Source organism: Penicillium waksmanii, assembly GCF_028829765.1.
Source record: "Penicillium waksmanii strain IBT 27052 chromosome Unknown utg000009l:1.0-4314994.0:1.0-4318279.0, whole genome shotgun sequence".
Classification (NCBI taxonomy): domain Eukaryota; kingdom Fungi; phylum Ascomycota; class Eurotiomycetes; order Eurotiales; family Aspergillaceae; genus Penicillium; species Penicillium waksmanii.
In genome coordinates, this window is record NW_026643255.1 from 929,338 (window position 1) to 944,540 (window position 15,203).

Sequence of the window (15,203 nt, forward strand, 5' to 3'; positions counted from 1 at the left end):
GTTAGTACTTTTGTCATTAACCCTTCAGAGAACTTCTAATCTAGCCAGTTCGAAGCTGCTAGTACTTAATAAATAAGTGAATCTCAAAAAAGTCCCATAAAATACCTGGATATGCATACAGGGCTGTTTCATGAATGAGCGCTGCAATATGTACAAACATCCACAGAATCGATTAACAACTAGAAGTGCTAAGCATAAGCGGCCCAACCTAAAAGCCTAGTTAGTTCTAATTGAGTATCAGGATTTTGGGGAAACCTACCGCAGTATAGAACAGCAAGATTTTTCTCGTCGGTTGACTGTTGGATAAGCTCATTGACCGTAGCAGTAACGCTCAGCGTCTTGCTCAATTTCTTAGCGACCACTGTCAAAGCTCTATCAGCTTCGCTAGGCTCATTGGTCGGGCTCGAGCCTTTGTCAGTGGCCCCGGTAATTACTGGTGGCTCATCGCCTCCCTCTTGATTATCCTGCATTTTCTTCATTCGCAGAGGTGACACAGTCCAGCTGTAAAGTGGATCATAACGAAGAACGTCCAAAATTGTCATGATACTGTAGGACTCTTGTCGGAGGGCCTCCAGTGTGAATTCACAACACCTCCTGAAGATCCCTTCGGTTTTGGTAATGCCGAATCCATCAACCAAATCTCTAGTCAAGCGGAAAGGCACGACTTCAGGGACTGGCAAGATACGGCCTTGTTCAAATGCCACGCCCAGATCGATGTGAATCACCTCTCCAGTCTTCTCATCAAGCAAAATATTGTGGCCATGTCGGTCGCCAAGTCCAAGAACATGTCCGAGGATCGAGATCGCAGCTGTGCTCCTCGTGTACGAAATTCGCTTGCTGAACCAATCGTCTGGGTTGTTGAACCTCTCCATGAAGAAGTATTTCATGACTGGGTGGAAATGTTCTGTGACTTGACGATAAGTTCTGACGCGTTGCTCGAATGACTTGGTCTGCACATCGGCGATATGCTTCCGGCAGGAGTTGGGCTTCATATCCTTCGGGAAATACCGCTGGTGCGCAGGCATTAGAAAGTCATTCAAAGGAATAGTGTTAGGAACAAATTCAATGATTCCTGCATTGAGAGTGAGAGGAAGAACCTTATAGGTTCTGATCCCGAGGTTTCGTTGCCGAGTAGGCTGATGGTCTTTGAGCAGACTGCTAACTTGCTCAAAGACTTGCTCCATGATCGTGTCCTGGCGAAGGTCGTCGTTTCCTCCTTTGTACTATGTATCAGTTAGCATGGGCCATGGATTTACGCTTCAGAAACTTATGAGTATCTCCTTGGGGGTGACTTACCAGCTGCTTGTAGCGGACACCATCACTCGCGATCGCAGTCACAATTTTGGGTGCACTAACGCCTGACGCAAGTGTGAACTCCGACTGGAACTTAGCCGTTGTAGGGACATTGCTGTAGTCACAGTCCTCTCGAAGTTCAATTTTCATGGTGGGCGGAGGAAGCCTGTACGTTGTCACGTCTTGCCCAAGACGCTCACCTGTAGGCAGCTTTTTCAAGGCAATCTTGGCTCCGCTTTTGTACTTGTTGTCCATTCGATCAACGGCAAACCGTACGTATGTGATGTTCATATTATGAACAGCAATCCAGGTTGGACCGATGGTCTTATCATTCTTCAAGCGATCCACAAGTTTGTTGGCGGCGAGGAAACGGGAGTGTGAGGATTGGTCTTTGCCTCCCTTAGATTTGCTACTAGCAAATATTTGATACATGCCGTGGAATGGATGTTGAGCACAAACTTGGAATACTAATCCCGTCAATAATTTCTGGAAGTCATCGGACACGTCGAGCAGTCGAGAAGACAATTGATTCATGAGCGGTGCGAACTTCCGGCTTGGGACATCGTTCAGATAGCGGGAGACTGCGGTGTTTGCGATCTTGCTGTCTGATTTATCGAACCAAAGCGCACAAAACCGTAGAGCATCGTTGTTGTATGCGTCGCTCTCCCTTAAGGCAAGGAGATAGTTTTCGAGACACTGCTGTAGGAACGCTTCTCGACTTCGTGATAGACGCTGAAATTCGCGATCATCGAGATCGAACCATTGCTTCGTTTTGGCTCGGAAGATTTTCATGGACTCCCTTTCGCGGCCTGTGGAAATTTTCATCATCTCTTCAAGGCTCTGAAGCTCCTTCTCTTTGCGATCACGAAGCTGCTGCACTCGTCTGAAGTCTTCTAGGCCATCCTGGTTCAGGAGCTGTTGGTCGCAGAACGCAGCAAATCCGTGATAGACCCGCCCAGCTGCTTCCCCATCGGATGCTCCTTTTAGTTCTTTCACTGCCGGGTACAAGTAATCTTGAAGAATCGCTTCTGGTTTCTCTAATCGAGCCTCAGCGACATGGTGACCCAAAGTCACGAGCAACTCAGCACGACTAAGAGGGATTGCTTGCTTATACAGATCGTTGTAACCCCTGAGTTGTTGAAGCATTCTAATCGAAGCTGTCATTTCGCCCTGGTCCCACAAAACATTTGCAAGATCGAATTGCGCTGCACCGTCAATGTTGATTCCCAGTTCAGCACAGGGCTCAGAGAGCTTGGAAAGACTGATTGCGGATTTCAGAGACGCCTGTGAGATTCCGTGACTCCTTGTGATTTCTAGCGATTGGCGAAAGACTTTGGCCTCAAGAAGACGCGAGTCTCCGGGGGTCAAATTCAGCTTTGATTGCAAGGCATCGTTCTTTCTTATCGAGGAGCAAAGGCCCTCGTGCCAGCTCAATATCTCACCAACTTCATGGTAACTTTCAGTTTTTAGCCAGCTGCTCCGACCGATGATCTCATTCCATTCATTCCGCATGTCATCAGAAGATGATGACCGGAGGATATCACGCATTTCTGTCAGAACTCCCAGGCTGCGCATCGCAGCTCGTAGTTGCATGGTTGATTGGCCGTTCTCGATAGCAGCATCAAGGGTTGTCAGAAGAGAGCTGTCGATAGAAATATTAATCTCTGACAAGGACGAAGATGCGTTCAAGCTCTGAAATGCGCGGAAGGTCATGCTTTGTGGGGATGATTCAAAGGGCGAGATAGGAATGTCCCATTGCTGAAGGTTCGTTGCGGCTTTGAGGGTACTATCAAAAGAGATCGACATTTCCTTCGCACTTCCTGAGGCATTCACCATCGTGTTCGCAATACCTTGAAGATTAGTGGAGTTAAGAGCTTTCAAAACTCCGTAAGCATTGCCGTGGCCCAACATCTGGATTTCGCTGTCATACTGAGCACTCTGGAAGAGCAGATTCTTGAAGCCCGAGCTCTCATACTCCAGTCGCTCCATGACTGTACTTAGCGACGAGCTCTGCTGGATTCCGTAAAAAAGATCTGGATCATCAATGTTTTTGAAGACATTGTGCAACAAACCAACTGGCGGTTCGAACTTGGCAACAGAAGCCCGACGAGAAGCCCCAATTGCTCTGGATGCCTCAATCTCAAGGAATAGAAGAGATGTTTTCTGAAGGCCACAGTAGTGTGCCGCGGAGGATGCCTCGCCGAAATCTATGTCAAGCCATCTGTCACGCTGGACGATCGTGACTTCGTCTGGCACCGGCTGATTCCGAAGATACAAGACACATGTGATGACGAGTCGTGCATGCAAAACGCTCTCCTCGCGCACATCGCTCAAGATTTGCTTGAAAGATTCTGAAATGACTTGTCTTGTCGGTGTGTCACCCCCTTCTGCCAGCAACACATCATGAATGATGTATGGTAAGATCTGAACAGCTAGATCGGGAATAACGTTGAGAATCTTGCACAATGGCCCAATTACAGGATCTTCTAATGAAGCATTGGAAAGGAAGAGCGAAATTGTACGGGCCCACTCGGCGACTGTGAGCCCATCAGCTGATATGTCTGTTCTGTTGCATCGCTCTAGCTCCGACGGCGAAAGGGGTATTGTAGGACAGGTGTAAGGACTCCAAATGAGGGCTTTCATCAGTGATTCTGGAATGACCTCGGCGCAGCCTTGGAGGTTTGGGGATTGGGTGATCTTGCTCAAGATCAGTTGTAATGTGTGTTCGATCAATCCGGCTTCTCTGTTGTCTTGGATCTGTAACTTCTCACACAGGGCTTGGATTACTCGAGCTTTGGAGTAGCAGAAGATATTTGACTGGTCACTCAGCTCGACAATTTTGAACAAAGTGAGATCCTGCTCTCGTAATAGGTTCTCATCAACTTTTCCCGTTCTCGCAAATGAGCGCCCGATGACTGAGGCGGCCCAGAGCCGGTACTCCGATCCACCATCAAACTTGTTAAGAGTATGCCACAGTGAAATAACTTGAGAGGTGGAATCAAATTTGTCTTCGGCACGTTCGACACCGACATTAAACGACCAATTGAATTCAGGGCACAGAAGGGAGAGAACAACATCCGCAATCGCTTCGCCCATGAGGGGGTGTAGTGAATCACGATCTGTGAGAACTTCGAGAACTAACTTCTTTTCATTCTCCATGCTTGGTGAGCCATCTGGTGCTGATATCTCTTCAGCCAAAGCTAAAAGCCTTGGGAAGGTTTCCTGGCCATGAGGCTCCCATCCTGGGGAGCTGTATTCTCTCACCAGCCCGCAAAGCCATTCGTGGAATCTTTGGGCGCTCTTCAAAGCTGCCTTGAATTGACCTTCCTCGGTATTATCTCCCATCTCCAGGGAGAATAATTTGCGCAGGGTCACGAACGTGGTAAGGATTATCCCAGCCGTAAATCCGGGGTTTGCAGCCAAATATGGCTTTCCAGCTTCAAGGAGGTACCAAAAGATTCCCAGCGCATCTTCGGAACACTGGATCTCCGCCAAAAGTGGGCGAATTGAGTGAAGTAGCATCTCGAAAGGATAGTCCTGAAGAACTATTGGTCCTGATAAAGAAACAAGGATTCTGATTTTTCGAATCACAGAGCACATGTGAAGAGATCCAAGGGCAGGGTGTATTGATTCCAGAAGAGATCGACACACAAAGGTAGCAAGCGTAGGCGTCCAGATTGACTCGACCTCAAACCCCGTGCGTTTGCAAAGAAAGTCTAGTTCATCAAGAAGATAACGGGCCCGAAAGGAGGGTTGTTGGCCGGGAGGCAAAGTGCTCTCTGTTGCACACTTTTGGAGAATGGACGTCTGAATTTCAAGTGCATAGCGAAAGCTTGGTCGTTTTGAAAAAGCTCGCTCGATCTGATCATAGCGGTCAAGTGATTTGAAGAAAGTGACAATAATATTTGGAAAGTGAGATTCGACTTCTTTCATAAACCCATCAGCACCGAGTAATTTTCTCAGTAGAACCTCCACGCCTTTGGGTTGACTTCCCTGTTCTGGGGGGATGCTGATGTCCCGGGCAATGCTGTAAGCTTCTGCTTTTGAGAATGAACTCCTGATGAGCTCTTCGTGAGCTATATTTAAGTAAGCTGCGAGCTCATGAGTTTCAGACTCCTTGGCTCGCATCATCATTTGTCCAATAATCTCCTCCTTGACATCTGCCAACATTTCTTGGAGACTTGCATATGCGAACATACTAAACGGCATAGACATGACACTTTGGGTTTCTGTCCAGGTATAGAGAATTTGAGAGGCAAATAGACGAAATAGTTCCTGAGGGTTGTCTAGACCAAGCGCGTTCGAAACAGACTTCACACATTTTCGGGCATAATCCAGAGAAAGAGGGACCTGAGCTGGGGTTTCAAACATGTGATATATACTTCGGCGCAGCAAAGTGTGCCATTTTGAGGCCAGTCGAGACAAAACAAAAAGACGAAGCGCAATTCCTTCAATCCAGTCTGGATCTCTGGGCAAATTCTCTAGCACGTCATCGAACATGGCATCGTGATCCTTGAAAGGGAATCGCTCGAAGAAAGTTGGAATTAGTCTTGCGGCGGTGAACTTGACAACAATATCTCCTTCTTGCAAGATTTGAAAAAGGCTTGTGCGCGGTGACGGAAGAAGTTGATCAGAGCCGTATGAGGGACAAGCATTGAGCATGGCGTGCAAAAGTTCGAGCAGCAGGATATAAACTCTTGGCGATGCTCGCTTTTTGGTCAGTAGAACCTGAATGAACCAATCGTAGAGATCCATAGCCGATTCATTGAGCGTGTCATTCTGATTGCTTGCCCAAGATGAAACAAAGCCAGACATCATGTTAATACAGATACCGTGAGAGGCCTCACAGCGTTCCATTTCATACGACTGGAGGCATTTCTCTCCAACGTGCTCGAGGACTTGCAGAAGGTCTTCTCTTTCTGCCGCTGATATACCATGATAGAGATCAGATAAAAACCGGGATGCGGAGAGCAGGTCTGCCTCATCCAAGCCAACCAGATATTCGACCAAAGTCGACAGCCCCGATTCACTAGTCTTGTCATGAAATCGCCTAAGAACAGATACTTGGATAGTCAGGAGGCGTTGGAATGTAGATGCGTCCGTAATCAATCTGCCATATTGTCGGTTCTGAGAAATTATTGTTTGATCTGCGGATGCTTCATCTTCTCGACCTGACATGTGCTCGTCCAGGTCCATAAGATCACTGGGAAAGGATTGCTCTACCTTCTTCCTCTCGCGAAAGGTCTCAAGTAGGTCTGAGAGTGGGATCATCAGCGGATGAAGAGCCTTCCAGCGGATATCGTCAACAGCGGGTAGGGATGACGGAAGGATCGGTGACAAGATTTCGAGACATGGAAGGGTGGACATCGGACCAGAAACTGCAAAGGAATCACATATGCATTTCCAGAGGAATTGGCAATTTTGAAGAATCTCTTCGCTCTGAGATCCAAGCTTTTCTGGCAGGCAAGCCAGAAAAAGAGATGTTGTGGTGCAAAACGATGTCAAGATTTGCAGGATATCTGTAGTAAGATGGACGGATTTATCTTCGGCGATTGTCTGCCAGGCCTGAACGAAGAATTCCCCTTTTGATCTCAACAGCTCTAGTATTACCAGGTCATCGGCATCTTGTCGGGTCGATGGGCTCAGATCCCATGAACCTTGTCTACCCCAGGGGTTGGCATTTTGGAAAGCCTTGTCGACGCTGAAGAGATATTCTAGAAGCTCCCTGTTTTCGTGAAACAAAAGCCATGTCCCAGCTATAGGTCCCGTTGGCCCTGGCACTTGGTCAAGGGGTAAATTACATGGTCTGCCAGTACATGCCATGAAAAGGTGGAGCAAGCTGAGTGGGCGTGCAAACATCGAAACTTGGGCAGTTTGAACTCGATCGGTAACGGTGCCTGAGTAGCACAGTGAGCAAAGTAGAACTATCAGAGGAGACTGCTGTGTAGCTTACCAATTGTCCAAACTTCCCTCAGCCAACTACATATCTGCTTTGACGCACTTTGAACAGAGGCCAAATTCAATTGTGTTTTTCGCCGCGCTATGGAGACCCATAGGCTTAAAGAGGCGTCCGAAATTGAAGAGGGCCCATTCAAGTTTGCAGATATCAACATTGAACGTATATGATCTGTCACGACAGGATTTTCCAACAAGTCTGCCTCGAGGATCAGGCCCATTAGATTGCAGGCGGCCCTCGAAGTGGGAAATGACGATATCACACGAGATGAAAGATCCATAACGCGCACCCACGAGCTTTTCAATACTGGTAGCTGAGCGTCAGGGCCATTGACAAGGCTGTTTTAAAAATCGGTTAGACAGAAATAGAATCTCGAATATTGGTGCACTGACCTGGCTAGTGCCACCATAGTCCACGAAGAGATAGCACTATTGTCGTCAAGAATATTCGGGACAAGCCGTTGGATTAGATCCTCTTTTTGCCCGATACTCCGCTCGTTCGCAAGGAACGGAACTAGTTGCAGTGCGCAAACCCGCCGTGTGCCTGTTGCCGATACTGCATCCCGAAAAATGTCATCGACTACAGAATTGAAACGTCGCCTTTTGCTTGACTTGTCGTCTGCAACATCGTGATCAGGGGAGTGAACTTGGGAATTTCCTGACAGCTTTGAAAGATTTGCGATGGACCAAATAACCGTCCAGTTGTGTTCCGATCGGGAACTCCCGAGACACGGTCCGTAAACAGGACGGTTGTTTTCCACTGGTGTACTGTCCAAGGTAATATCGTCAATCTGGAGCAGATCTTTCTCCGGTCGTTTCAAATACTCGGAATGTAAAGTATCTATCAGGTCCTCAATCGATCGTGTGACTGTCTCGGATGGATCTCCTTGGACCCCCCCCAAACAAAACCACCATCCAAACCATTAACGTAATCAACAACTCATCCTTCAGTTTCATGAGTTTTGTGGGCCAAAGGCGTCGAACCACGGGAATAAGCCCTAGCGTAGATGATCTAACGAGATCTGATTGGTCAAATAACACTTTCAGGGCCACTGCATTTATGCTGCTGAATGCCAATTGTTGCGTGTTCCCAGCAATCGCGGGGGAAGTTATGACAAACTCAACCAGGGCTTGCAGGATAGTCTCAGCAGCAGCCTGAACAGGAGCACAGGGGCTTACTGTCAGAAGTTGGACACATTCTACCACTTCGCCTATGGCATTGATATTGCTCGTAGACTTTCCCCTATTTGCAGGCACGGGTGTCGTCAGTCTGACCGGTGTTGAACGACTGTCGCTGGCATCTAGCAGGTCTTCCGGAGCAGATCTATTGCCACTTCTGATACCGAGTTGGCTTTCATTACCCTCCTGGGTCTTGATGACTGCTAAGCAAAATTCGATAAGCTTTTCCCATTCCGCATCGCCCAAATGCTCATTGTGAGGCGCGTAGCGAAGTAATGAAGTCAGGCATTTGGTATAATCCACGCTAAGAACGTCCCATAGGCCTTCTCCGGGGACGGGTATGGTGTCCGTGATGTGGTCAATAATCGCGCGGACCGTCTTGGTTCTCAGGTTGCGCAGGAAGACGTCCACAGCCGTTCGAATGACAGAGGCACATGTGGATAGGCGGGAGACAACGGGGCTTCTGGAACTTGACCGTTGCGCTCGAATGAAAGCAGGTCTTTCCGATGCAATAAACCGAAATAAAGACTCAAAAATCTTATGACAGGCCTTGTCATTGAGGTCCGAGCTAGATAAAGTTCAGCCGCATGTCAGGGTCGGGGAAACTGGCACTTGTGCGAGTTTTGACAAAGGCTTACAGTCTTGAGCTTCCTTTGTTTTGCTGTAATATATATTTGAGGTCTTTTTCATATGTATTCTGATCAGTATAAGCTCTTTTGTGTAAAATTCATGTATTTGAACAGCAACAGACCTGTTAGACCGTCGATGCGCTCTTTCTGCTTGTCCGAAGATAGCTGCCCAAGCGCCTTTTCTATCAACAACTCCCCCATCGCGAGTGAGTGAGCTACGGAGGTAATTTCAGTCGTAAAAATGACAATCCGCTACCACGAGGGGTTATTCAGTCCGCCATTTTGCGATCCTGTAGTTGTCTGATCGATGTCGCGGTGTTTGTTGATCAAGTCAACTGCGGAGCGGCAGAAAGAGGATCACCGCCCGGTGCAGAAAACGCAGCATAGCCTTCGGCGCAGGGACAAGTTGGCAGTTTAGAAAAACCTGAAATATATCATATAATTAGCATTGATTTCATTGATCTGGTATGTCTTATCCCAAATAATCAGAAATTCTCCACAATAGTTAGCATGAACCAACTAACTACTAATTTGAAGATTGTCGCAACCAGTGGGAAGTTGCTTGCTACTCACCGCCCGGAATTTTGGTAACAACAATTGCTGAGCTCTCTAAGCTGCCTTTTCCACCTCCTTCACCCCGCGCCGCCATGGCAGAGCTTCACGATAACCTGGCAGGTCTGCGTGGCCTTTATCAGGATCTTTCGGCCGTCTCGGAATCATCTTTGACAAATATCGAGCGGCTGTGTTTTGAATTGGAGACCCATATTGAAGACTTCCGAAAACTCCTAGACAAACCTGCCAAAAACAATGCCAGTCGCCAAAAGGTTCTGACAGGTGAGTACCATCCGTTTATCATATTCTCTTTCTTGTTGTAGCGCTCTCGCTGACTCGTTACTTGCAAACATAGGGAAAATCACAGTTGCCGATGTGGAGTATTCGATCAATGGAGACTTCCAGCAAGGCGCGCTCTTGCTGGCCGATGCCCTGGACCTGGACGAACTGGAGGCTGCAGTACTGTTCCTGGCCGCTCAGGAAGATTCACAGCGCCTCGATCGACCCCCTCTGATTGCTGCGATCATGCGATTCCACGAGCGCCGACACTACATCTTAGAATGTTTACGCCTTGTCCTCCGCGAATCCTTCGAGGTGGAACACGAGTCAACCCACATAATGATGCAAGAAACCGTTTCCTTCGTGCTGGATATCAAAAACGGGGCCCCCATGCACAATGCGTCATTGTTCGCAAGGAAAGCCATGGACTCTATGGGAAGCATTGAGAAATGGCTGTCATTGCTTGGGGACCAGCTCCAGAAGGCATCGATCGTCGGCCAAGAGGGGGATGCAGATATCATGGAAGCTATTGAATACCAGCGGCGTAGCCTGCAACAGCAGCACGAGTCACTGAGCGCAATCCTTTTCTACCTCTTTAAGTCCACCTACCTGAGCTCTGAAGATCTTCGCGTTCTTGTCAATATTTTGAAAAAGATCGATCGTTTCGATGGACTGCTGATCCATTACATGCCTGTTGCAATCGAGTCATTTGCGCGGTATGGGACACCTGAGAACACTAGTGTATCTCGCGAGCAAGCGCGCAGCTTGCACACGGCCATTACCACGGCCAAAGATGGCCAGGCGTGGAAACTACCGAACTTCCATGCCGCTATCATTTCCCTGTGGCTTGCAGTGTATAGTGGGTGGTACTATGACGACAGTCCGACTTCCCACCCAACAGGCGTCGATATTGAAGCGGAATCAAAAGGATGGCAGAAACAATTCATCACCAGTCTTGACGAAGGCGCCCTCGACTTCATGCTCGCGATTTGCTCCAATGTCAACAGCGAAGAATGGGCTGATCCAGCCCGCAGTGAGTTGGTAGCACTGCTTCTTAGGGAAAGCGACATCCCCCTCCCGGAATCCGATCGTTGCAGTAACTTCATGAAGGAGCTTCTGATGGAAAATTTCCAAGGGTTTGTCGAATCGTGCATTGCCAACATGCCTGATGCAATCCGCAAACTCAAGACAGAGGAGGATAACCAGCGCTTAGACCAGCTTACTGCCTTAAGGGATGGTCTGACATCTAGCCTTCATCGTGGGCTGGTAGAGGCTCGAACACATTTGGAGTCTCTGCTGATGATCATCTCTTTCGCTTTCGAAAACCGAGAAGAAGCCGCCCAGGAATTTTGGAGTGACCCCGATAGCAACCTTTACGGTTTCCTTCAATGGGCTTCCAAGCGCCAGACAGTTCCTCGTGTCAGCGCCTTCTGTGAAATGCTTTGCTCCATTTCCGGCGGTGATGAGAACGCATTGGCTGCGCATAGGTTTCTGTCCGAGGAAGACAAGTTTATGGGCTCTAAGATGAAACGCTCATCGAGCATGAACTGGACACAAATGTTCGCCGAGCTCAATCTATATGCCACTCGCGTCAACGAAAAGCCTTCTAGTGGTGGCAATACCCAGCAGGGCCAGCTTCGTTCCCGCAAGCCAGATCCGGTCGATATGAGCGAGCCTGAAAGTCCAGTTATGCTTACCTGCTACCTTCGCCTCATGGGACACTTGTGCAAGAACAGTGCAGCTGTCAGAGACTGGATGCTGCAGAATCAAACATTTAAAGTTATTGAAACTCTTCTGCGTCTCTGCAGTGGCCCGATACCAACCCATCTGAGGGCAACTACTTTTGCCACGCTCACGGCATTGATGGTTGAAAAGACACCCGCTTATGGGGAATCAATGTGGATTTCTATCGACAACTGGTTATCCTCTGGCTCCTTGGCTGCGTCGGCCATTGGCAAAGTCCCCGCTGCCTCCGAAATTTCTGCTTTCAATCAGCAGCAATCCTTGCAGAAGATTGGTGAGAGCTTCGATCAAACTAACACATTTGTTCTTCTGCTCAATTCCCTTGTTGCGCCCGCCTCTACCATCGAAAAATCCCTGGCAGTGTCTTTCACCGACAATCTCGGATCAACATATCGCATGGCTGGAATCGAACCATATGTCGACTTCGTTCTAGGACATGCTATGACCCGAAAGCCCCAAGATCTTAATGAGTACCAGTCTCGTCTACTGAACCATAATTGCTTGGAATTCATTGTGGCGAGCTTAAGGTCCTTCAATGAAGAATTCGTCACCGTATTCAGTCAACCGAATCTCACCCCTCCTGGAACAACTACAGTCACCGACTATGTTCGACTTCACCCATTTTCCCGTGTTATGGAATGGCTTTTTAATGAGGATGTACTCAAAGCCTTGTTCGCGACCAGTCAGCAGGATGTTTCTGAGATTGCACGTGCATCTTCTGACTCTGTCTTGGTTTTGACTCTCCTCCGCAGTGTCGAAGTCATGAATCTGGTCGTCGATCTTCAGTCTACTTATTTCAATATCGTCAGACCTTTACTCCGATCTCACCCTACAGCCAACCGAACCAGTGTTGCAAACTCGACGCTAGCTTCCTTCGAGGATAGCGTGCTGAACAATTTGACCCTGGTGCCCGCTCTCTGTCTTTATTGTGGTACTGGGCACCAGCAACTTACGGTCACTTCAATGGCTTTGCTGGAGAAACTTACAAGCTCCCGTAAGCTGAACAAAATGTCTTCCCCGGAACTTGCAAAGTGGCAATCTTCGAACAAAATCGTCGAGGTGCTGGCTGGCGAGGTCGATGTCGACAGTGTATCTCGCTCTCTTGTTTCTATGATGGACCCCGACTCAAGAGAGCTGGAGTATGGCACTGAGGCTGCTGGCTATGTCATTCGAGAAAGTTTGCTGGCGCTCCTGAATAGCTGTCTGAGCATGATCACGGACCGACCCACCGTGGCCCATCTCCTGTTGGGTTTCAGTTGCATCAGTAATATCCTGGATGTGTCTGCAGAGGGTTTGTTTGCAAATCGGATTTCCCTGCTACATTCCATCATTGGCTTCCTTCAAACTTATCCGGACACGGTCGGTGATAGCTTGATCTCATGGACTATTCACCTCAAACGCATGGCTTTTGAGGTCCTGAAGCATCTGTGGTCTTCGAAACTTGCGAGCTATTTCACTCTGGGCGAAATGCGAGCGCACGGATTCTTGGCCAACATGTTCGCTGGTCAGCCTATCGTTGGAATCAACACACCCTGGAATGGCCACCCGATATCCTCAGATCAGTTTTGGCTTACAGATGCCACCTCGGCATTGGCAGAGTTCTTGCTGTATCGAAGCCACCTATTCGCATATGCTGCAACTGAGATTCGCTCGGCGGCCAAGATTGGATCACCAACACTTCAGACAGAGATCTTATCGACGTTGCTTGGAACTTCAGTTCAGGAGGATGGTCAGCCATTTTCTCATCCTTCGGTCTTTGACCTATTTGACTTTGCCGACTTGGATATCGGCTGGAAGAGGGAGCTACCTCCGCTGCCCATGCTTGCCAATGTTGTTGCCGAAGTTTGCTCTAAGCAGGAGGAGGACTCGCCGGTTCTTTGCAACGTCGCGGAGTTAGAAGAGCTGATTTATGCTCATAAGTTAGACATATTTGGCAGCGGTCCACCTCGTCCTCATGACGAGGAGCAATTCCAATTAGAGGCAGAGGAACTGAAGTTGTTTGTTCTTGCGACGAACCAAAACCGTCAGATTCAACGCAACCACTACCTCGCCCTCCGCTCATGGACAGAACTTATCACCACAATCACCACGTGTTCCATCATTGATGAGGCGAGCAGGCCGACATTTGTTCTGCATGCCATCCAATTGGTCCTTCCCAAGCTCGAGGCCGCTATTGAGGGAGATTCGTCCGAGGCCGCTGAGCTGGCACGGTTGGCAGAGACACTGATCAGCAAGCTGACGTCCGACATGTCTGTTGGTCCCGCCTCGCAGAGTGGAGACATCATTGACGAAAAACTACTCCAACTTTTCCAAGTTTCGGTCCGAGGAATTTTGGTGGCTTCGGACAATGTGGGTTTGCGAGAGGTCCTGTACAGCATTTCGGCCCAGTATCTATCCCGTATTACATCCTCCGATTCAACACACGATAACCTGAGGCGTCATACCCAGCGAGTTGTCAGGACTGCTGGTCCAAGTTTTGTCGAGACTATCTGTGACGATGCATACACTGGCCAGGAAAGTTGTCGGACTGCAGCTCTTCTGCTCTTGAATTGCCTCGGGGCTCTGGACAACAAGACAGATGGTGTCCTAGCCGAACTTGTCTCCCAATCGAACTACCTGAGTCTTTTCATGGATGCCATCAGGTCACTACCAGTCGAGTTGCGGAATGCTCAAGCAGTTGGTAGGTTCAATATCCCAAATCATTTGGTTGATTTCGTTTTTCTAATTTTTTTTCTCAGATACCCCTGCCCTGCTAGCATACTACGAATCATTACTAGCGCTTCTCCAGCAGCTTGCTCAGTCCAAGAACGGTGCTACCTATGTTCTGAAGTCTGGCCTGTTCGATTCGGTTCGCGAATCACAACTATTTGCCGCTGATCCCGATATTGGCATTGGTCAGTTATGTTCCTGAGTGAAACACAAGAATAATTTACTAACTCTCACAGACATTGACAACTCCGATGCTCTCCAAAAGTACTATGACCTTCTTCTATCCGTCATCCGTGTTATCGTGTCAGCCGCGTTTTCCAGAGGCGTCCACAACGAGCAAATCAAAGAGCAAACTCGCGTCTTCATTGCGGAGAACCGGTCGTGCATGGTCGGTATCTTCAAGCGATTTGCAAAGATTGGGGGCAGCGGCAACGCCGACCATCAAGAGACCCTCTGTGAATTGGTCAAATCTTTCATGGCTCTCGTGACAGCCGCCGAATTTCTCCAGGTAAGACCGATTCATCTACAATCATTAATTACATGATCTTCTAACTAACTTTTCTCTTTAGTATGAGGAACAAGAGGTGCAGCAACCCACTAGTTTCATGTCGTTCTCATGATACTGTCAAATGATCCGGTTTGCTTCTCACCGTGGATGGATCGGGGCGCTCAGGAGGGCATGGCGTGTACCATATAGTGCGGAGTGGGTGTTTCTTTCTGGTGGCTGAGCGATTTAAGAGTTACGATTCATAAATGCATTTTGACATACAACTTTCACATTCTTATACTGGCTTCCAAGGTTTTAGTTGCCAATAAATTTCAATTCACTCCTTGGGAGTCTTGTCACCTCTACTGAGTAAAAGT

The 15,203-nt window shown here is 48.3% G+C and overlaps 2 protein-coding genes across 2 annotated transcripts; one reads left to right on the plus strand and one right to left on the minus strand.

Moving 5' to 3' along the window:
• Positions 1-188: 188 nt before the first annotated feature.
• On the minus strand, positions 189-9,257 carry atmA (DNA-binding protein kinase TEL1; the record flags this gene model as incomplete). The annotated part of the gene is made up of 8 exons (XM_057269931.1): positions 189-208; positions 260-1,223; positions 1,297-7,190; positions 7,247-7,587; positions 7,642-8,116; positions 8,142-8,995; positions 9,066-9,108; positions 9,179-9,257. 8 exons carry the CDS (start codon positions 9,255-9,257, stop codon positions 189-191), a joined length of 8,670 nt encoding a protein of 2,889 aa, XP_057117105.1.
• A 446-nt stretch (positions 9,258-9,703) lies between these two features.
• N7481_010713 (nuclear pore complex Nup192/Nup205 family protein) lies at positions 9,704-14,959 on the plus strand (the record flags this gene model as incomplete). The annotated part of the gene is made up of 5 exons (XM_057269932.1): positions 9,704-9,890; positions 9,964-14,310; positions 14,369-14,524; positions 14,576-14,847; positions 14,909-14,959. The coding sequence occupies 5 exons, from the start codon at positions 9,704-9,706 to the stop codon at positions 14,957-14,959; spliced, it is 5,013 nt and encodes a 1,670-aa protein (XP_057117106.1).
• Between the last annotated feature and the right edge of the window lie 244 nt (positions 14,960-15,203).